Genomic DNA, 23,579 nt, shown 5'->3' with positions numbered 1-23,579 from the left:
ATTGTTTTGTAAGCACTCTCAGAGAATTCATTTATAGACACTGAATTGATCTGAGAGTCAAAAAGGGCTTTGGTGAAGCTCATATATATTATTAAAGATGGACATTATAATATAACTCTGACTTGTGTGTGGTTGGCTCTCTCTCTCTCTTTATTGAGTAATACAAGAAATTACCACGACACTCTTTCAGTAGTTAGTTGGAATAGGGTCCAGTATGCAGCTTGAAGTTTTAGAGGCCATGATTATTTTCATCAATGTGTCAAGAGATAAAGTACTATAAAGTATAAAGTACTTTCGGTGAAACTTTACACAAAAAACAATAAACCAATAACGAAACGTGAAGAAGTGATGCACAAACACAAAACAATATCCCACAAAGCAGTTTACCAGCTGCCTCTAATTGGGAACCATACAAAACCACCAACATAGAAATACACATTCTGGAACACCCCCCTAGTCACACCATGACCTAAATCACTATAGAGAATCCAAGGGCTCTCTATGGTCAGGGCGTGACACTAAGTCCTGGCAGAGTTATGCAGACTCAGGACAACTGAGCTTTGGAGGAATACGCAGATTTAAAGAGGTCTGTAATTTGTGTTCTAATGATCATGAATTTATCACTGCTGAGTGAAAGCCTTGGGGAATGCTGCTTTTTTGTTAGCTTTGCAACAGTATCAAAAAGAAATGTTGGATTGTTCTTATTTTCCTCAATTAAGTTGGAAAAATAGGATGATTGAGCAGCAGTGAGGGCTCTTCGATACTGCACAGTACTGTCTTTCCAAGCTAGTCGGAAGACTTCCAGTTTGGTGTAGCGCCATTTCCATTCCAATTTTATGGAAGCTTGCTTCAGAGCTCGGGTATTTTCTGTATATCAGGGAGCTAGTTTCTTATAATCCATCCACCTGACAGGTGTGGCAAATCAAGAAGCTGATTAAACAGCATGATCATTACACAGGTGCACCTTGTGCTGGGTACAATAAAAGGGCACTCTAAAATGTGCAGTTTTGTCACACAACACAATGCCAAATATGTCTCAAGTTTTGAGGGAGCATGCAATTGGCGTGCTGACTGCAGGAATGTCCACCAGAGCTGTTGCCAGATAATTTTATGTTAATTCCTCTCCCATCAGCCGCCTCCAACGGTGTTTTAGAGAATTTGGCAGTACGTCCATCCGGCCTCACAACCGCAGACCACGTGTAACCACGCCAGCCCAGGACCTCCATATCCAGCTTCTTCACCTGCGGGATCGTCTGAAACCAGCCACCAGGAGAGCTGAAGAAACTGTGGGTTTGCACAACTGAAGAATTTCTGCACAAACTGTCAGAGACCGTCTCAGGGAAGCTCATCTGTGTGCTCTTCGTCCTCACCAGGGTCTTACCTGACTGCAGTTCGGTGTCGTAACCGACTTCAGTGGGCAAATGCTCACCTTCGATGGCCACTGGCAAGCTGGAGAAGTGTGCTCTTAACGGATTAATCCCAGTTTCAACTGTATAGCAGGCAGATGGCAGAGCGGTTTGTGGCGGGGGGGGTTATGGTATGCGCAAGCGCAAGCTACAGACAACGAACACAATTGCATTTTATCGATGGCATTTTGAATGCACAGAGATACGGTGAGGAGATCCTGAGGCCCATCATTGTGCCATTCATCTGCCGGCGTCACCTCATGTTTCAGTATGATAACGCACAGCCCCATATCGCAAGGATCTGTACACAATTCCTAGAAGCTAAAAATGTCCCAGTTCTTCCATGGCCTGCATTCTCACCCGACATGTCACCCGTTGAGCCTGTTTGGGATACTGTGCATCAACGTGTACGACAGTGTGTTCCAGTTCCTGCCAATATCCAGCAACTTCGCACAGCCATTGAAGAGGAATGGGACAACATTCCACGGGCCTCAATTAACAGCCTGATCAACTCTATGTGAAAGAGATGTCTCGTTGCGTGAGGCAAATGGTGGTCATACCAGATACTGACTGGTTTTCTGATCCATGCACCACGCCCCTACTTTTTCTTTTGTAAGTATCTATGACCAACAGATGCATATCTGTATTCCCAGTCATGTGAAATCCATAGATTAGGTCCTAATTAATGTATTTACATTGACTGATTTTCTTATATGAACTGTAACTCAGTAAAATCTGAGGTTCAACCTGCTCTTAAAGACCCACATGGTGTGCATGCCTTTGTTCAAGCGCAGTTCTACCACAGGAGGCTGCTGAAGGGAGGACAGCTCATAATAATAGTTGGAATAGAGTCAATGGAATGGTATCAAACACATGTTTGATACCATTCCCATTATTCCGTTCCAGCCATTACTAAGAGCCCGTCCTCCCCAATTAAGGTACCACCGGCCACCTGTGAGTTCTGCCATAGTGTTTCTACTAATAAGCTGATTGGTAGAATCAGGTGTGGTAAAATGGGGCTTGAACATGAAGCCAACCCTGATACAAAATACTAACAAATCACAAACTGCCGGGAAACATCCATAAAAAGGTGAGTCATTAGACAAGTACAAAAGCACAAACAACTTGAAATAAACACAATTCAATTTATAGAATTACTAGTCTTACGTTGAAAACTGGCATAAATCTATGAAATTCAAACTTTTGCTAATATAAATGTAATGTACAGAATAATGTGTATGAAATGTGGCTGCAAAATGAGCAGTGCCACTGCTGGGGGTGTAAACTCTGGAAAGCTGAAGTGCTCCTGAGTAGAATGGACCACCCTTTTACAGCGACACAAAGTACAGACAATTGTGTAAGGTGCAATATGGAAAAACTATTGGATTTAAGCTGATTGGCCGCCAAATGAGCAGCGAAGCTCCACTTGATGTACACTCTGTGCATTTGTAAATATAAAAGTGCTCCTGGGGAGAATGGACCCACCTTTTACTGCGACACAAGTACAGATAATGTTGAACCGGTGCAATAAATGTTAGGAGTATTTTTAAGATAAAAAAATAAAAAATATATTTTGATTGTTCTTTGTATGATAACTAGTATAACAGATATCGATATTTTTGCACATTTGTCATCATTTTCGCCGTAATTATTCATTAAACAGGAAAGGACTTGTATTCTGAAGGAGTGCCAAACTCCGTGACCAGGAAGTACTTAGTTATTATTGCCTGTTTCACAGCGGTGTGGGTCTTTGTTTATTATTCCCGGCAGTTTCTTATCAAGCATCGTGAAATGGAAGACGAATGGGAGGAGGAGGTAAGACCAAAGTGTAGTTGTCGTAACAGATAGTGACTTTGCTTATTCGGCTCTGATTCCCCATGAAACGTCACTGGCACAGAATGAGAGCAGTTTGTGAAGCGACTACATAGAATTGGCATTCCAGACGGAGATCTTTGGTTGGGTGATGTAACCATTTATTGCCGAATATAAAATAAAAATTAGCAATCCATTTGATTTACCGAACAAATGTGCAGAGAGGTGTATTACAAGCTGATCTAGTGAGAAGGTAAGAACCATATGCTCTCTCCTTCAACCTCTGAACTAACACTTCCTGTTCACGTGGGTACATGTGAGTGCTCCAATCACCAATGGTGCTTCTCAATAATCTATCCTACCTCCTGAAGTGTACACTTGTTCACTACTTCCCACAAATGCTTAATGTTTTTTCTTGCACGCCGCCTCTCCCTCTGCCAGCGTGTTCCACATGACGTCAGGCTGAACAGGGATTCAGGAAGGGGAATGCAGCTTTTTGATAGATGGCCTCCCTCAAGTAGGCAAGAAAGAGATTTCTATTCAGAAATGTAGAGTTTTAACTAGGAGTCGTTTAATAGGATTTCGGAAGAGGAATGGAGGGAAAAAGATGAGAGGCTGAGGTGGAATTTGAATCTGAAGATGGCGGAAAAGAATGAGATGGTGTGTCGAAGAATATTGTTGTCAAGTACAAACAGAGTGAGCCGTACGCCATACTGAGTTCTGGCAGTGAAATTAATAAGGGCCAATTAAGTGACGTGGATGGTGTGGTGAAGAGCTCGGAGTACGACCCTTGCGTGGATGGACATGATAAAGAAGAATCTGGTCCAGTAGGAGTACATTTCTGGGAGAGTGGATCCTTGCTCTTTGCCGGATCTAGTTGTGGTTTCAGAGTGGGTGGGAAATAAGTTAGGTGTAGTTGAATCAGTGAAGGTAACCCGTAGTGGACTGATAGTTTTTTGTGTTACTTCCGCCCAGATGGAATCGGCACTCACTTAACAGGTTAAGATCTGTTTATTGCTTTGCTCTTAGGAGCAGGGCACCATTGAAATTAGTGATTTTTGGGGTAGTGTTAAGTGTGGAGGTGGAGCAGTTGAACATTCCTGGTGTTTGTGATGGCCGTCGTTTGGTGCGCTGCAGACCCAGTGGGGAGCGTGGTGAAACAGAGGTGTCAGTCTGTCTTTTTGAGTCTCTACCTGAAAAAGTCATGTTAGGATATATCAGTTATCCTGTTAGAGCTGTTGTGTAGAACCCACTGTGATGTTTCAGGTGCCATGTTTATTGTCGCAGCAGTTTGTAGGAGGGAGATTCCAAGATGTGGGAAGTGTGCTGGAGGGCATAGGACAGAGGATTATGTAGTTTAAGTGGATAAAGTTGTTTGTGTCAACTGCAGGGGTTCCCATGTTGCAGGGGATTGGAAGTGTCCCGTGCGAGTGAGGCAGGTTGAGGTGGTCAGAACAGTGCAGAAAGTGTTGTATGCTGAGGCAGTGAAGAAAGTAGAGGAGGATGGTTTAAGGGTGAGGGATCCCTGTGAGTAGTAGATGTGTGCCAGCACATAGGGATAGGCCAATGAGTGATCTGTGCTTTAGTACGGTTGGCTTCTTAGCATTCATAGCACTAGTTATTAACTGTACTGCAGAATGAAATTAAAATTACAGAAAATGGAATGGGGTAGTTGGTTTTTAATGAGTTGGAAGGTTTTTTTTATTTTTATTACATTTTTCCTTTTCCCATTTTGTATCAGAAGGTATAATAGATTTATACTATAGTCCAGTTGGGGGTGGTAATGCAACATATTTTGGTTTTTATTAGGATCCCCATTAGCTGTTGCGAAAGCCACAGCTACTCGTCCTGGGGTCCACACAGAACATGAAACATTACATAATACAGAAAATTAATAGACAAGAACAGTTCACAGATAGAACTATATACATTTAAAAGTGGCACGCATAACCTACACGTCAATACATACAAACAAAATATCTAGGTTAAATAGGGGAGAAGCGTGAAGTGTTGCTTTCTGTTTTTTGAAACAAGGTTTGCTGTTCATTTGAGAAATATGAGATGGAAGGGAGTTCCATGCAATAATGGCTCTATATAATACTGTACGCTTTCTTGAATTTGTTCTGGATTTGGGGACTATGAAAAGACCCCTGATGGCATGTCTGCTCTGGTAAGTATGTGTGTCAGAGCTAGGGTTGGAAACTTTCCGGGAAATTTTCCATGGGAAGTTAAGCCTGGGAATTTTGCTTGAATTCATCAAAAAGGTTATCTTATAACGGGGAACTTTTTTTGTGGGATACACATAAGGCAATTCTAGGTCTTGTGGCATATTTTGGTTAAACTATCCCCAATTCAATGGAATTGTAACCCTCTGCATGCACAGTGCATTCTTCCATCACATGTACAGCTTATTCTCAAGATCTTGCACACTAATGAGACGCTATTGAGTCCACACTACTACACTGTCTGAGCCAAGGACTACATGCTTTCTGGTAAGTTTTTATTACAATACTGGGTGGGGTGAATATGTTTTATTTGACAATTTTTTTGTAAAGTAGTAAATAGTAGCCTACAGCAAAGTGTGTTTAAATCATTTCTAACTTGTTAGCAATTTCTGCTAGTTAGTTTTTGCTACCATGTGGGTTTTAGCTTGCTTGAGCCTGCTAACTGAGGAGTGTCAATTCACCTGTTTCCATATATCGTTCATTTTAAAACATCTTTAAAACATCTTACAAAGGAGTTGTTTAATCTAACTGCTTAACTATTTATCTGTACATGGAATTGTATTGTTTTTTTACTCATTTTTTTCTAATCTTTACAGGAAAATGCCACGGGCACTATCTAATGTGTGGAGACATTTCACTGCAGCTAATGTAGGAAAAGCTGTGTATGTACATTTGCAAATACTGTGGCAAATCATATGTGAAGAATGCAACAAAGATGCAAAATCATCTGGCCAAGTGCATAAAGTTCCCTCAGCGCTCACAACAAGCAACCTCTGACAAAAGTCCCTCTACTTCTATTCAAGGTGAAAATGATGAATCAGACACCTTATCGGTAGCAACAGCTCACGATCCTTTTGGAATCAGATTTTTTTTTGACTCAATGGAGCAACTTGGTCAGAGAAATGCTGATGAATGTCTTGCTCGAGCTGTGTATGCAACTGGTTCACCTTTGATGCTCACAGGCAATGTGTATTGGAAGAGATTTCTGAATGTTGTTCTCCCTGCATACACCCCTCCAACCAGACATGCTTTATCTACTCATTTGCTGGATGCAGAGTTCAAGGGAAGGTCAAGCAAATCATAGAGAAAGCAGACTGGATTGCAATCATCTCTGATGGGTGGTCAAATGTTCGTGGGCAAGGAATAATTAACTACATCATCTCAACCAGTATTCTACAAGCGCACAGACACAAGGGACAACAGACACACCGGTCTCTACATTGCAGATGAGCTGAAGGCAGTCATCAATGACTTGGACCACAGAAGGTATTTGCACTGGTGACAGACAATGCTGCGAACATGAAGGCTGCTTGGTCTAAAGTGGAGGAGTCCTACCCTCACATCACACCCATTGGCTGTGCTGCTCATGCATTGAATCTGCTCATCAAGGACATCATACAAGAGAGCCAAGGAAATGGTTAGGTATGTGAACGGTCATCAAGTTATAGCAGCAATCTACCTCACCAAGCAAAGTGAGAAGTATAAGAGCACCACGTCCGGCAACACCCGTCGGGGTGGTGTTGTCATCATGTTTGACAGTTTCCTGGAGGGGAAGGAGTCTCTCCAAAATATGGCCATATCACAGTCTGCCGATATGGACAGCCTCATCAAGAGGATTCTCCTGGATGAAGTATTTTGGGAGGGAGTGGTAAGCAGTCTGAAACTCCTGAAACCTTAGCCATTGCACAGATTGAGGGAGACAATGCCATCCTCTCTGACGTTCAGACTCTGCTTGCAGATGTAAGGGAATAAATCTGTACTGCCCTGCCCACTTCACTGTTGCTCCAAGCAGTGGAAACTGCAGTTCTGAAATGCATCAAAAAGCGTGAAGACTTCTGCCTGAAGCCCATACACACCGCAGCGTACATGTTGGACCCCACGTATGCTGGCAAGAGCATCCTGTCAGGTGCAGAGATCAACAAGGCCTATGGTGTCATCACTACCGTGTCTCGCCACCTTGGCCTGGATGAGGACAAGGTTCTTGGCAGTCTGGTGAAGTACACTTCCAAGCAAGGGCTTTGGGATGGAGATGCAATATGGCAGTCGTGCCAACACATCTCATCAGCCACCTGGTGGAAGGGACTGAGGCTCTTTCCCCTGTTGCCTCCATCATCCTCCAAATCCTACCAACATCAGCCGCCTCAGAGCGCAACTGGTCCTTGTTTGGGAAAACACACACCAAAGCACGCAACAGGCTGACCAATACAAGGGTTGAAAAATCTGTGGCCATCCGGGCAAATTTGAGGCTTTTTGAGCCTGACAACAAGCCATCCTCAACAAGGTTGGAAAGTGACAGTGAAGATGAGGCCTCAAAGTCTGATGTTCTAGAGGTGGACATTGGGGAGGTCCAGGGAGAAGACATGGAAGCCTGAGAGGAAGACAACCAAAGCTTTAGTTTCTAGACTCATTTTACAGATGCATGTTAAATGTTTTTGCGAGATGCGATGGATCATTGGGATCATTCAATGTTCCCTTTTGTTGTTCAGTGAAATCCCATGTTAAGAGTCAACTCATTTAAAGTTCAATTCGTAACTAAATAGTTTTTTTTTTCAATTGGAAGGATTTAATCATTTGCAATTATGTTTACTTGTGATAAGGTAAAAGGTTTATGTTTCTGTCTCTATGATATGGTAAATATATCCAATGCAAGAAACATCGACATTTTAACTGGCATAAATATTCATTTACATATTTCCTTTAATTCCCATATTTTCCTGTTAATTCACACGGAAAGTTTCCACCTCTGAATATTCCCCAAAATGTGAATCCCTAGTCAGAGCTGTGCGTAAGTTGAATATTGCAAACAATTTGGAATTTTCATCACATGAAGGTTTCTTATAAAAAGAAGAGATGCAGTCAGTCTCTCAACTCTTAGCCAGAGAGACGGGGATGCATAGTATTTATATTAGCCCTCTGATTACAATGAAGAGCAAGATGTGCCGCTCTGTTCTGGGCCAGCTGCAGCTTAACTAGGTCTTTCTTAGCAGCACTTGACCACATGGCTGGACAATAATAAAGATAAGACAAATCTAGAGCCTGCAGGACTTACTTTGTGGAGTGTGGTGTCAAAAACATAGAACATTTCTTTATTACGGACAGACCTCTCCCCACCTTTACAACCATTGAATCTACAGTGGCTTGTGAAAGTATTCACCCTCGTTGGCATTTTTCCTGTTTTGTTGCCTTACAACCTGGAATTAAACTAGATTTTTTTTGGGGGGGTTGTATCATTTGATTTACACAACATGCCTACCACTTTGAAGATGCTAAATATTTTTTATTGTGAAACAAACAAGAAATAAGACAAAAAAACTGAACTTGAACGTAACTATTCATCCCCCCCCAAAGTCAATACTTTGTAGGGAGCATTTTTAAATAATGGATTTAATGGTGCTGCGTGGGATGTTCAAAGTTTCTGATATTTTTTTATAACCCAACCCTGATCTGTACTTCTCCACAACTTTGTCCCTGACCTGTTTGGAGAGCTCCTTGGTCTTCATAGTGCTGCTTGCTTGGTGGTGCTCCTTGCTTAGTGGTGTTGCAGACTCTGGGGCCTTTCAGAACAGGTGTGTGTATATACTGAGATCATGTGACCGGTCATGTGACACTTAGATCCACACAGGTGGATTTTTTTTTTTACTAATCATGTGACTTCTGAGGGTCATTAGTTCCAGCAGATCTTATTTAGGGTCTTGATAGCAAAGGGGATGAATACATATGCACCCACGCAGTTTTTTTTTTTTTTTTAGAATTTTCTGAAACTTTTAACTTCACCATTTTGGACTATTTTGTGAATGTCCATTACATGAAATCCAAATAAAAATCTATTAAAATTACAGGTTGTAATGCAACAAAATAGGAAAAACACAATGGGGGGTGAATACTTTTGCAAGGCACTGTATATGTTTTGACTATGACAGTTTACAATCTAAGGTAACACCAAGTAATTTAGTCTCTTCAACTTGTTCAACAGCCACACCATTCATTACCAGATTCAGCTGAGGTCTGGAACTTTAGGAATGATTTGTACCAAATACAATGCTCTTAGTTTAAGAGATGTTCAGGACCGGTTTATTAGTGGACACCCATTCCAAAATAGACTGCACCTCCTTGTTAAGGGTTTCAGTGACTTCATTAGCTGTGGTTGCTGCTGCGTATATGGTTGAATCATCAGCATACATGGACACACAGGCTTTGTTTAATGCCAGTGGCAGGTCATTGGTAAAAATAGAAAAGAGTAGAGGGTCTAGAGAAATGCACCACGCGGAATGACTTTGGCTTCCCTCCAGGCCTGAGGACAAACACCTTCCTCTAGACTTCGATTAAATATATGACAGATAGGAGTGGTTATAGACTCAGCTACCATCCTCAGTAGTCTTCCATCTAAATTGTCAATGCCAGGTTTGTCATTATTGATCAATAACAATTTTTCCACCTCTCCCAAACTAACTTTACAAAATTCTAACTTAAAATGCTTTTCTTTCATATTTTTTTTAATGAATGAATACGATGGCTCACTGTTTGTTGCCATTTCCTTCTAAAGCTTACACACTTTGCCAATGAAATAATTATTAGAATAACTGCCAACATCAAATGGTCTTGTGATAAGTCATCTGATTCGATGAAAGATGCAGTTGAATGTCTTTCTGTCCATAATTTAAAGTACTCAAGTTTTATATAATTGATCGTGGTTTCATAATATAGTTTATTTTTAAATTTAGTCACATAAGTCTCAATTTGCAGTAAGTCAGCCAGTTCGATGTGCAGCCAGACTTATTAGCCACTCCTTTTACCCCATCTCTTTCGACCATACAGTTTTTCAATTCCTCATCAATCCATTGAGCCTTAACAGTTCTAATAGTCAGTTTCTGACTAGGTGCATGTTTATCAATAATTTGAAGAAGCAATTTCATAAATTCATTCATAAATTCATTAAGTGCAGTATCTAGATGCTCCTTAATAATCACATCAGACCAACACATTCTTTACATCATCCACATAAGAGTCACAGCAAAATCTTTTGTGTTCTTTTATATACTATTTTAGGCCCAGATTTTGGAACAATGATTCTTCTAGATATAGCCATTATATTGTGATCACTGCATCCAATGGGTAAGGATACAGCTAGAACAAAGTTCTACAGTATTAGTAAAAATGTGATCAATACACGTGGATGACCTTGTTCCTGTAGTGTTTGTAAACACCCTGGTAGGTTGATTAATAACCTGAACCAGATTACAGGCACTGGTTAGAGTGAGAAGCGTCCTCTTGAGTGGACAGCTTGATGAAAACCAGTCAATATTCCGGTCCCCAAGAAAGTAGGCCTCTCTGTTTACGTCACATATACTATCAAGCATTGCACACATACTATTTAGATACTGACTCTCAGCACTTGGTGGCCTATAGCAATACCCCAAAATAATAAGCTTTAGATGAGGCAGGTGAACCTGCAGGCGCAACACTTCAATAACACTTGACATAAGATCTTCTCTAAGCATTACTGGGATATGGCTCTGTGTGTGCATATCTCAGTGCCTTCGGAAAGTATTCAGAGCCCTTGACTTTTGTCACATTTTGTTACGTTACAGCCTTATTCTAAGATTGCTGAGGATTTTTATTTATTTAATCAATCAACACACTACCCAATAATGACAAAGCGAAAATAGGTTTTTAGAAAACAAAAAAACAGATACCTTATTTACGTAAGTATTCAGACCCTTGCTATGGAACTCGAAATTGAGGGCAGGTGAGTCCTGTTTCCATTGATCATCCTTGAGATGTTTATACAACTTGATTGGAGTCCACCTGTGGTAAATTTAATTGTTGGACATGATTTGGAAAGGAACACATCTGTCTATATAAGGTCCCACAGTTGACAGTGCATGTCAGAGCAAAAACCAAGCCATGAGGTCGAAGGAATTGTCCGTAGGGCTCCGAGACAGGATTGTGTCAATGCACAGATCTGGGAAGGGGTACCAAAGAATTTCTGCAGCATTGAATGTCCCCAAGAACACAGTGGCTTCCATCATTATTAAATGGAGGAAGTTTGGAACCACCAAGACTCTTCATAGAGCTGGTCAAACTGAGCAATTGGGGAGAAGGGCCTTGGTCACGGAGGTGACCAAGAACCCGAAGGTCACTCTGACAAAGCTCTAGAGTTCCTCTGTGGAGATGGTTGTCCTTCTGGAAGGTTCTCCCATCTCTGCAGCACTCCACCAATCAGGCCTTTATGGTAGAGTGGCCAGACGGAAGCCACTCCTCAGTAAAAGGCACATCACAGCCCGCTTGGAGTTAGCCGAATGACACCTAAAGACTCTCAGACCATGAGAAACAAGATTATCTGATCTGATGAAACCAAGATTACTCTTTGGCCTGAATGCCGAGCATCAAGTCTGGAGTAAACCTGGCACCATCCCTACGGTGAAGCATGGTGGTGGCAGCATCATGCAGTTTTTTCCCCCTGTGGCAGGGACTGGGAGACTAGTCAGGATCGAGGGAAAGATGAATGGAGCAAAGTACAGAGAGATCCTTGATGAAAACCTGCTCCAGAGCACTCAGGACCTCAGACTGGTGCAAAGTTTCACTTTCCAACAGGACAATGACCCTAAGCACACAGCCAAGACAACGCAGGAGTGGCTTCGGGACAAGTCTCTGAATGTCCTTGAGTAGCCCAGCAAGAGCCCGGACTTGAACCCGATCGAACATCTCTGGAGAGACCAGATAATAGCTGTGCAGCAATGCTCCCTATCCAACCTGACAGAGCTTGAGAGGATCTGCAGAGAAGAATGGGAGAAACTCCCCAAATAAAAGTGTGCCAAGCTTGTTGCGTCATACCCAAGAAGACTCGAGGCTGTAATTGCTGCCAAAAGTGTACTGAGTAAGGGTCTAAATACTTATGTAAATTTGATATTTCTGTTCTAAAAAACTGTTTTTGCTTTGTAATTATGGGGTATTGTGTATAGATTGAGGTTTATTTATTTATTTATTTAATCCATTTTATAACAAGGCTGTAATCTAACAAAATGTGGAGAAAGTCAATGGGTCTGAATACTTTCCGAAAGTCCTGTGTGTGTTATATACACTGCTCAAAAAAATAAAGGAAACACTTAAACAACACAATGTAACTCCAAGTCAATCACACTTCTGTGAAATCAAACTGTCCACTTAGGAAGCAACACTGATTGACAATACATTTTACATGCTGTTGTGCAAATGGAATAGACAACAGGTGGAAATTATAGGCAATTAGCAAGACACCCCCAATAAAGGAGTGGTTCTGCAGGTGGTGACCACAGACCACTTCTCAGTTCCTATGCTTCCTGGCTGATGGTCACTTTTGAATGCTGGCGGTGCTTTCACTCTAGTGATAGCATGAGACGGAGTCTACAACCCACACAAGTGGCTCAGGTAGTGCAGCTCATCCAGGATGGCACATCAATGCAAGCTGTGGCAAGAAGGTTTGCTGTGTCTGTCAGCGTAGTGTCCAGAACATGGAGGCGCTACCAGGAGACAGACCAGTACATCAGGAGACGTGGAGGAGGGCAACAACCCAGCAGCAGGACCGCTACCTCCGCCTTTGAGCAGGAGGAGCACTGCCAGAGCCCTGCAAAATGACCTCCAGCAGGCCACAAATGTGCATGTGTCTGCTCAAACGGTCAGAAACAGACTCCATGAGGGTGGTATGAGGGCCCGACGTCCACAGGTGGGGGTTGTGCTTACAGCCCAACACCGTGCAGGACGTTTGGCATTTGCCAGAGAACACCAAGATTGGCAAATTCACCACTGGCGCCCTGTGCTCTTCGCAGATTAAAGCAGGTTCACACTGAGCACGTGACAGACGTGACAGAGTCTGGAGACGCCGTGGAGAACGTTCTGCTGCCTGCAACATCCTCCAGCATGACCGGTTTGGTGGTGGGTCAGTCATGGTGTGGGGTGGCATTTCTTTGGGGGGCCGCACAGCCCTCCATGTGCTCGCCAGAGGTAGCCTGACTGCCATTAGGTACCGAGATGAGATCCTCAGACCCCTTGTGAGACCATATGCTGGTGCGGTTGGCCCTGGGTTCCTCCTAATGCAAGACAATGCTAGACCTCATGTGGCTGGAGTGTGTCAGCAGTTCCTGCAAGAGGAAGGCATTGATGCTATGGACTGGCCCGCCCGTTCCCCAGACCTGAATCCAATTGAGCACATCTGGGACATCATGTCTCGCTCCATCCACCAACGCCACGTTGCACCACAGACTGTCCAGGAGTTGGCGGATGCTTTAGTCCAGGTCTGGGAGGAGATGCCTCAGGAGACCATCCGCCACCTCATCAGGAGCATGCCCAGGCGTTGTAGGGAGGTCATACAGGCACGTGGAGGCCACACACACTACTGAGCCTCATTTTGACTTGTTTTAAGGACATTACATCAAAGTTGGATCAGCCTGTAGTGTGGTTTTCCACATTAATTTTGAGTGTGACTCCAAATCCAGACCTCCATGGGTTGATAAATTTGATTTCCATTGATAATTTGTGTGATTTTGTTGTCAGCACATTCAACTATGTAAAGAAAAAAGTATTTAATAAGAATATTTCATTCATTCAGATCTAGGATGTGTTATTTTAGTGTTCCCTTTATTTTTTTGAGCAGTGTATATTACACACAGTTGAAGTCGGAAGTTTACATACACTTAGGTTGGAGTCATTAAAACTCGTTTTTCAACAACTCCACAAATTTCTTGTTAACAAACTATAGTTTTGGCAAGTAGGTTAGGACATCTACTTTGTGCATGACACAAGTAATTTTTCCAACAATTGTTTACAGACAGATTATTTCACTTAACTCATTGTATCACAATTCCAGTGGGTCAGAAGTTTACATACACTAAGTTGACTGTGCCGCAGCTTGGAAAATTCCAGAAAATTATGACATGACTTTAGAAGCTTCTGATAGGCTAATTGACATCATTTGAGTCAATTGGAGGTGTACCTGTGGATGTATTTCAAGGCCTACCTTCAAACTCAGTGCCTCTTTGCTTCACATCCATGGGAAAATCAAAAGAAATCAGCCAAGACCTCAGAAAATAAATTGTAGACCTCCACAAGTCTGGTTCATCCTTGGGAGCAATTTCCAAACGCCTGAAGGTACCAGGCTGCTCAGCCTGAAAGGCCTCTCAAAACCGCCATTTAAAAAAACAGACTACGGTTTGCAACTGCACATGGAGACAAAGATCGTACTTTCTGGAGAAATGTCCTCTGGTCTGGAGAAACAAAAATAGAACTGTTTGGCCATAATGACCATCGTTATGTTTGGAGGAAAAAGGGGGAGGCTTGCAAGCCGAAGAACACCATCCCAACCATGAAGCACGGCGGTGGCAGCATCATGTTGTGGGGGTGCTTTGCTGCAGGAGGGACTGGTGCACTTCACAAAATAGATGGCATCATGAGGATGGAAAAAGATGTGGATATATTGAAGCAACATCTCAAGGCATCAGTCAGGAAGTTAAAGCTTGGTCGCAAATGGGTGTTCCAAATGGACAATGACCCCAAGCATACTTCCAAAGTTGTGGCAAAATGGCTTAAGGACAACAAAGTCAAGGTATTGGAGGGGCCATCACAAAGCCCTGACCTCAATCTTATAGAACATTTGTGGGCAGAACTGAAAAGCGTGTGCGAGCAAGGAGGCCTACAAACCTGACTTAGACCAGCTCTGTCAGGAGGAATGGGCCAAAATTTACCCAACTTATTGTGGGAAGCTTGTTGAAGGCTACCTAAAACGTTTGACCCAAGTTAAACAATTTAACGGCAATGCTACCAAATACTAATTGAGTGTATGTAAACTTCTGACCCACTGGGAATGTGATGAAATAAATAAATCCTTCTCTCTACGATTTTTATGACATTTCACATTCTTAAAATAAATTGGTGATCCTAACTGACCCAAAACAGGGAATTTTTACTAGGATTAAATGTCAGGAATTGCGAAAAACTGAGTTTAAATGTATTTGGCAAAGGTGTATGTAAACTTCCGACTTCAACTGTGTATATACACACAGTACCAGTCAGAAGTTTGGACACCTAATCATTCCAGGGTTTTTATATTCTTTTTTACTACATTCTACATTGTAGAATAATAGTGAAGATATCAAAACTGAAATAACATATATGGAATCATGTAGCAACCCAAAAAGTGTTAAAACAAATCAAAATATATTTGAGATTCTTCAAATAGCCACCATTTGCCTTGATGACAGCTTTGCACGCTCTTGGCATTTTCTCAAATAGCTTCACCTGGAATGCTTTTCCAACAGCTTTTGGGAGGGAGGGTGGACAAATTGCCTGTCATATCAGATGTAAGCAATGTCCCCACACGCTCTGACAGCTTTCATGGCCCGGGATAAGTTATTTTCTCTTCTGGCCGCCAGCTTCAGGATAGTTCTCGTTGAGGAAGATGTATGTTCCCCTCAAGATCTTGGCTCTTTCCAGAATCGCTACCTTGTCCTTGAACCTCAGGAACTTGACCACTATCGGCCTGGGCCTGTCACCTGGGCCGGCGGTGGGTTTTCCAGTCCTGTGGGCGCGCTCCATCTCAATCTTCCCGTGGTCCATCTTCAGTTTCTCCAAATAATTTCCTTCTCTTTGTTGTCAGACTCCGTCCAGGTCTCGTAGAGATTCTGCAATTCGGTCTACAACGATGTTCCACCTTGATTGTCCCTCGAGTCTGATTTCTGTCATTGTTATTATGGATTCACAGACAGAACTAATGTCCTCTTTCAATGACTTTCAAATTGTTGTCATCTTGCCGTTTTCCTGTTCAAACTTATCTAGCTGACCCTGGGAGAACTGCAAACTGTTCTTCAGGTCCTGGACATCTCTGGTCAGGTTGTACATTTATTTTATTAGTTGACTCCACCAGTATTTGGACACAACACTTGAAGCTATTTTCTTGTTGTTGTAACAACTGCTTGTAGAACTCTGTTTGTTTTTTAAGATCCTTGAATAGAGAGACACCACTGTCCTCAGCGGTACTCCCACCGGCTTTGGTCTTTGCTATTGTAGCAACGTAGGCTACGCTGTTACTCCCCGCAATTCCAGACAGGGCAGGTCGCAGGGAACTGGATGCCAACCGCCTTTAAACTCCCCCGAAGGTTGAAGACTTCCCACAAATCTAAAAGCATTGGATTGGTTGGGCTGGAGGGAGTTTTCACCACATTTCTTATACCATCCAGTAATTTCCTTTCATATCAGTGAAGGGAAATTAACAAGTGCACACTTTGGGAGAAAGAAGAGAGTATTGGGATGCACCCGTAGTGTAGAAATGGCTCCTACAGTATTCTAGAGACCTCTGGTAAGTCTTAGCCAACACATTTTATGGTGGACAATGACATCTAGTGTTTGCCGTGTTTGTTGTGATCAGATACACCCTCTACCATGGAAAAATGACTGAAGACAATTTCTTAAATGTTCTGCCTCTCTCTTTCTCTCTCTTTTTAGGAGCAGTTAGTTGTGGTTGAGCTCTCTGGTATAATTAACTCAGATTTTTTGACCAAGTGTCATGGAACCTGCAAGATACTGGTGAGTGATCTGGCTTCCCTTTCTCGCGCGCTACAGTAGGTAGCAAAGCAAACGTTCAATGAAACCTCTACGTTCCTCCTGTTGATTTTCTTATTTGTTGTATTGAAGGACATTGACAGTGAGCAGCCAATGATGCAGGTGGGAAGATACGTGTTTGCGGGAGAGTATGACGGTAAGTGTATTCATTATTGGTGCATTCTATTTGCTTACGCCTGACAACATATTTGCTGAATGTCTAATGGACCCCTTGCCCCTCCTCCCTATGTACACTTTAGATCTGAAGGGACTGGGCTAATAAAAACAACTCAACATGTCACTTGTTGCATCTTGCCTACTGATAGGTGGAAGAGAGTGTCTAGAGAAGATGGGCTAGGGGTCTGTTTTTAATACAACATTTGTGTTATGAATTTGTGTTATCCATTTTCCAGTAAAGTACATGTAGTTCTACATGTTTAGGAGTAGTGTTGTTATTAGTGCCCTGTTGTGATACTGAGTTACAGACTGAGTGTCTGTTTAACTCTCCCCTCTCTGGCTCTCTCTTCTCTCCCCCATATCTCCTGACAGATGCCTTGGGCACCTGTGTGCTCTTCGAGGAGGGACAGTCGAGTGGTGAGTATTGACGAGTGGTGAGTTTCATAGAGATGAACTGATCTTCACTCTAAGTTCTCTCCTCTCTTCTCTCTCGTGTGTGTGTGTTTGTTTTAGGGGCAGACCCTGAAGCCAGTCCAGAGCTGAGCTATAAGTGCCACACCGTTAAGAGACTGATGATGCAGAGAACCTTCCTTGCTGAGAAAAAGGAAGGAGACAACAGCTCAGGTTACACACACACAAACACACAGTGAGCCCTCACGCTCACATACCAACACACACACACACACTGTTGTGCTATGCTCTCTATTTTGGATCAATACTGTGGTCCTCTGGAGCTCAGTTGTTAGAGCATGGCGCTTGCAACAACTGTAAAGTGGGTTTGATTCCTGGGACCACACATACATAAAAATGTATGCGTGCATGACAATGTCACTTTGGATAAAAGCTTCTGCTAAATGTCATAATTAATGTAATTAAATGTGCCGGGTTGAACCTTTGCTTCTAGTGACTCCATTCAATGCAAATTTTACTGCACAATACCTTTTGTAGCCGAAGTCAAACTTTGAGATGCTTGAATTTAGCGCTGTTTTTTTTATGCGACATGAAGCTGCTTGAATGTGGCTGTTTGTGTTTGTTGCTGTTGCAGGAGACTTTCAGTTTCAGCCACTGAGTGACGGAATGTCCCCAGCCAGACTCGACTCACTCTCTCACTTCATCCAGAACCCAAAGAGGACCTCCAAGCCAGCAGGGGAAGGGGGAGCACACACGATGGGGCAGAAGACCGGGTAGAGGGGTCAGGCAGGACACTGGCAGCAACTCCATTAATTAGGTTTTACCTCTGATTTGTAATTATATTTTTGTACTGTGTATGTTTTTGAAATAAATATGACGCTTTCTAGACTTGTTGTGTTTGATTACCGTATTCTAGTACTTAATAGATGGGATATTACCGTATTCTAGTACTTAATAGATGAGATATTTCCTGATTTAGACTGGAATTGAGAACTGCTTGAATCTCTATTTTATCGTCATCACCTCATTCTTTCATTTCAGAATATCCCCACTCAGTTGGAATGTCAATGATTGATGATGAAATGGGCATGCAGCTTGAGGGGATGCACTCATGCATATCCTACTAATGAACTTGGTTGTGTGATGCAGTTAAAAAACACTAATGTCACAACAAGAAATAAAAGTCAATGTTAGAAAGTTGTTTTGACAATTCCTGACTGATAAGTGCTGCTCTTTTTTTGGGAATGGGGAAAATACTTTAAAACATTACACGCTCATAGCGTGAGGACGTGGCGGTTATTAACCAATCAAAAGGGCGAAGCTGTCCAGAAGTGGAGTAATGGACGAGTGGTATGAAACAAGCTAATCTTAGTACAGGAAACGACTTTACTACGGCGTTGGCGATGGGTGTGTATCCGGAGTAGATGACGTTGACGGTCAAAATCGAAAGACTGGTGAGTAAAATATCACTTTTACGCCTACCTAAATTCACATTGTATCTCTGTTTTTATCCTGCTAAATTGTTGTAACATTAAAGTTATACACTGACATGAGCAGTGCATTTATTTCATCAACAGATGTCGAGCTAGCAAGCATGCTTATTTGCTAACGTTAGCTTGCTTGCTAACTGGCTGCACAGCAGGGTAAGACTAACATAAAGCCAACTAGCTATCCATGTCATGTAACGTAGCTAGTTCAGACAGAAACGGTGGAGCCACAGATGAGTAGGGGAAACTGAGTTTGTTATAAATATCTTTGGTGGAACTAGCTACCTCATCACACACTGTCACTGATCACGTTGATATCAGGCTATATGTCTAGCTTGCTAAGGCCGTTACAACAGTAACGTTACTATTAGTATGGTTAAACTAAAGATGGTCATGACGAATTCCTGTCGTAAACTAAATGCACTGTCACACTGACATAATCATATTGTTGTTGTAAGCATCTGTCTGTCGTGTGTGTGTGTGTCAGAGTATGGCGCTGCGGCCGTTGGTCATGTGCTTTGCGCTGTGCGTGGTGTATGCCTCCAGTAAACCCACCATCGAGAAGAAGGACCGTGTCATTCATGACGACCTGCTTAGCAACCGCAACCATGACGACGCAGATAACTTTGATTATGACCATGAAGCGTTTCTTGGACAGGATGAGGCCAAGACCTTCGATCAGCTCACACCTGAAGAGAGCAAGGAGAGATTGGGGTAACACACCCACACACAGAAACACAGATGCTGCATCTTGTTTAGAAGTGAGAGAAATAGATTTGTATTGAAAAGATGGATTTACACCCTTCATCTCTCTCTCCCTACAGTATGTTGGTAGAGCGTATAGATGAGGACAGGAATGGTTATGTGTCAGTAGAGGAGATGAAGAAGTGGATCAAACACAGTCAGAAGAGGTGGATCTATGATGATGTGGACCGCCAGTGGAAAGGTCATGACCTTAACGGAGATGGACTGGTGTCCTGGGAGGAGTACACGAATGCTACATACGGATACATACTGGGTACGGACACACACTCTGAAGCGAGTATAAGAATGTAACTTACGACCCCTGACAAGTGCCTTTTTACTGGAAGGTCTGACTTAAACATTTTTAAATTGGTGTGTGTGCCCCTAAGATGATCCAGACCCAGAAGATGGCTTCAGCTACAGACAGATGATGTCACGTGATGAGAGGAGATTCAAAATGGCTGACCTGGACGCTGACCTGAATGCCAATAAAGAGGAGTTTACAGCCTTCCTCCATCCTGAGGAGTATGACCATATGAAGGATATAGTTGTACTGGTGGGTCACACACCCACACACACAGTATTTATTTTGTAATACAAACATGAGTTCTTTATTGTCTAAGGTAGCCAGCCAGTAACATCTTTGTGCCAATACCCTCTCCTGTAGGAGACCATGGAGGACATTGATAAAAACGGAGACGGCTTCATAGATCTGGAGGAGTACATAGGTGAGTTATAACCTGTAGTACATGAGTGCATTATAACCTGAAATAACACCTGAATCAGTACATGGGGGACACATAGTTATAACATATCAGCATCTCTCTTTTCCTCTTCTCTTCCCTCTCTCCTACCCCTCCTCTAGGTGACATGTATAACCAGGAGGGTGATCCTTCAGAGCCAGAGTGGGTGAAGACAGAACGAGAACAGTTTACTGAGTTCAGAGATAAAAACAAAGATGGCCGCATGGACAAGGAGGAGACCAGAGACTGGATCCTCCCTTCAGACTACGACCATGCAGAGGCAGAAGCCAAACACCTGGTCTACGAGTCAGATAATGACAAGGTGTGTGTTTGCGTGCGTGTGTGCGTGCGTGCACAGGAACAGAGCGCATCTAACCAAAGATTGTATTTTCTCTCCCCCTCTCTCTGTAGGACGGCCGTCTGACCAAGGCAGAGATCGTAGAGAAGTATGACCTCTTCGTTGGCAGCCAGGCTACTGACTTTGGAGAAGCCTTGGCAAGACATGATGAATTCTAACCCTCCACTTCCCACACAGGGTTGGGCTCAATTCAGTCATGGAGTTGAAATCCCAATTAAAAAGAAGTGCACTATATGGAGAATAGGGTGACGTTTGAGACTGAGCGTTTCACTCCAATGCCTAGGATAATAATTGGATTTCCTGGCCTATTCTAGTGAATACATCACTTTGTACTAAGTAGTGTACGAGTTTGGACATCAAGACACACCTGGTTTGTCTCCACCTCCACCATCCTCTCGTCCAATCCGGACAATGGAAAGGATATACAGTATTTCCTTTGTCTTCGTTTGCAGATCAACTTTGTTTTTGTAAAAAGTGACAGAATACAGATGTTAGTGTTTGTTTTGGTAGCCTTGTTTGAACAATGTGTCAGGTGTGCAATGAAGGGCAGAACTGTGCATCTTGTGGTCATTTCAGTTTTCAATTCAGGAAGTGAGTAAAAATTCAATAGAAAACAAACTGAATTGATCCCAACCCTGGTGTGTGTTCTGCTATGCACTATGATGGGGAGATGTACAGTGCCCTCCACTAATATTGGCACCCTTGGTGAATATGAGCAAACGGGCTGTGAAAAAAATAAAATGTATTTGTTTATCCTCATGGTTTTTCTTTCAAAATATTCACATAAATCTAACCTTTAATTAAAGTAAAATAATTTGAAAAAAATATAGAGAAAAATATTTGCTTTGTGTGCCACAATTATTGGCTCCCCTTCATTCAATACTTTGTGCAACCTCCCTTTGCCATGATAACAGCTCTGAGACTTCTCCTATAATACGTAATGAGGTTGGAGAACACATGGCAAGGGATCTGAGACTATTCCTCCAAACAGAATCTCTTCAGATTCCGAGGTCCACGCTTGTGGACTCTCCTCTTCAGCTCATCACACAGGTTTTCTATGGGGTTCAGGTCAGGGAACTAGGATGGCCATGGCAAAACCTGGATTCTGTGGTCAGTGAACCATTTTTGTGTTGATTTTGAGTAGTGCTTTGGATCATGTACTGCTGGAAGGTCCAACCATGGCCCAGTTTATATCTGCTGGTACTTGTCCATGATACCATGTTTCCTAAAAAGTTGTCCAGGGCCTTTGTAAGAAAAACAGCCCCACAACATCAAAGATCAACCCCCATACTTCATAGTGGGGATGAGGTACTTTTTTACATGGCTATCTTTCGGTCTATGCCAGACCTACCTCTGGTGTTTGTTTCCAAAAAGCTCTAATTTGGTCTCATCTGACCCTAGAACCCAGTTCCATTGAAAGTTCCAGTAAAGTTTTGCAAAATGTAGGCACTTGAGTTTGTTTGATAGCAAAGGCTTTTATATGGCAACCCTCCCAAACAACTTGTGGTTATGTAGGTGTGTCTGATTGTAGTTTTGGAGACTTTCGGACCCCAAGACCCAACTAACGTCTGCAATTCTCCAGCTGTGATCCCTGGAGATTTTTGTTGGCCACTCGACCCATCCTCACTGTGCGTGTGGTCAATATAGACACACGTCCTCTTCCAGGCTGATTGTTAACATCTCCTCTCCAGTTGCTTTAAACTTCTTAATTATTGACCTGATAGTGGAAATAGGCATTTTCAACCATTGAGCTATTTTATTATAGCTATTTCCTGATTTGTGCAGCTCAAAAACCTTTTGTCACATCATTACTGTATTCTCGGGTCTTTCCCATAGTAATTGATGATGGGAATTTGGCCTGTGTGTCACCTCATATTTATACCCCAGTGAAATGGGAATTCATGGCTTACCACTTATGTGTTCCTAATCACTCAGGTGAACTTAATGTAAAATATTAATGTGAATATACTTCAGTTAGATTTTACCTATAAGAATTTCTAGGAGTGCCAATAAAGGCTCGAGGGGGTGTAGTATATGGCCAATATACCACGGCTAAGGGCTGTTATTATGCGCAACGCAGAGTGCCTGGATACAGCCCTTGCCGTGGTATATTGGCCATATACCACAAACCCGAGGTGCCTTATTGCCATTATAAACTGGTTACCAACGTAATTAGAACATAAATAAATGTTTTGTCATAACCGTGGTATACGGTCTGATATTCCACAGCTGTCAGCTAATCAGCATTCAGGGCTTGAACCACTCGGTTTATAATTACAAATAATTTGTGGACTGCAAATTGACTGCAATAAGCACAAACACACATTTGACTAAAACATAATCATTTCAAACCTTGCTTACATTTGTATACGATCACGTGTCTATTATCCATGGGTATACTTGGGAACAGATTTCTTAAATCAAAGTCAGTTGGACCTAATTTCCTAGTGTTTTTACAGTCTTATGTATGACAATTTTTGGCTCAGAAAACTCGGGCTGCTTGCCACCAGTTGGGAAACACTGTTGTAGCTCATGGAGTGAGCCTCATCAAAGCCTCATGAAGACTGTTTGGAGCGTGCAATACAACATCACCATAGCAACTGGGGTGTGTGTCAGCCAATAGCGGTCCCCCGTGTCCCCTGTGTGCA

At 42.5% G+C, this 23,579-nt stretch overlaps 2 protein-coding genes across 4 annotated transcripts; both read left to right on the top strand.

Moving 5' to 3' along the window:
* The first annotated feature begins 3,066 nt into the window (after positions 1-3,066).
* Positions 3,067-18,487, top strand: gtf3c6 (general transcription factor IIIC, polypeptide 6, alpha). Its single transcript, XM_071416719.1, has 6 exons — positions 3,067-3,221; positions 16,916-16,996; positions 17,105-17,168; positions 17,561-17,605; positions 17,702-17,812; positions 18,234-18,487. Exons 1-6 carry the CDS (start codon positions 3,198-3,200, stop codon positions 18,374-18,376), a joined length of 468 nt encoding a protein of 155 aa, XP_071272820.1. The 5' UTR covers positions 3,067-3,197; the 3' UTR covers positions 18,377-18,487.
* Positions 18,488-18,899: 412 nt separating this feature from the next.
* LOC139584637 (calumenin-B-like) lies at positions 18,900-21,684 on the top strand. 3 transcript variants are annotated; one of them, XM_071416717.1, is made up of 8 exons: positions 18,950-19,053; positions 19,177-19,242; positions 19,574-19,800; positions 19,911-20,104; positions 20,220-20,386; positions 20,498-20,558; positions 20,696-20,895; positions 20,985-21,684. In XM_071416717.1, the coding sequence occupies exons 3-8, from the start codon at positions 19,577-19,579 to the stop codon at positions 21,087-21,089; spliced, it is 951 nt and encodes a 316-aa protein (XP_071272818.1). In that variant the 5' UTR covers positions 18,950-19,053; positions 19,177-19,242; positions 19,574-19,576; the 3' UTR covers positions 21,090-21,684. The 3 variants fall into 3 exon arrangements, with proteins under 3 accessions (XP_071272817.1, XP_071272818.1, XP_071272819.1); XM_071416716.1 differs by lacking the exon at positions 19,177-19,242 and having other exon boundaries at positions 18,900-19,053; XM_071416718.1 differs by lacking the exon at positions 19,177-19,242 and having other exon boundaries at positions 19,009-19,053; positions 19,545-19,800.
* The last annotated feature ends 1,895 nt before the right edge of the window (positions 21,685-23,579 follow it).

Source organism: Salvelinus alpinus, chromosome 9 (assembly GCF_045679555.1).
Source record: "Salvelinus alpinus chromosome 9, SLU_Salpinus.1, whole genome shotgun sequence".
NCBI lineage: Eukaryota > Metazoa > Chordata > Actinopteri > Salmoniformes > Salmonidae > Salvelinus > Salvelinus alpinus.
This window is presented reverse-complemented; position numbering and strand designations above follow the sequence as displayed.

Coding starts and splice junctions, on each gene's coding strand:
- gtf3c6 (XM_071416719.1), top strand. CDS start 3,198: ATGGAAGACGAATGGGAGGAGGAG. Junction 3,222..16,915: donor AAGACGAATGGGAGGAGGAG/GTAAGACCAAAG, acceptor CTCTCTTTTTAG/GAGCAGTTAGTTGTGGTTGA. Junction 17,169..17,560: donor GTTTGCGGGAGAGTATGACG/GTAAGTGTATTC, acceptor ATCTCCTGACAG/ATGCCTTGGGCACCTGTGTG.
- LOC139584637 (XM_071416716.1), top strand. CDS start 19,024: ATGACGTTGACGGTCAAAATCGAAAGACTG. Junction 19,054..19,573: donor CGGTCAAAATCGAAAGACTG/GTGAGTAAAATA, acceptor TGTGTGTGTCAG/AGTATGGCGCTGCGGCCGTT. Junction 20,105..20,219: donor TACATACGGATACATACTGG/GTACGGACACAC, acceptor TGTGCCCCTAAG/ATGATCCAGACCCAGAAGAT.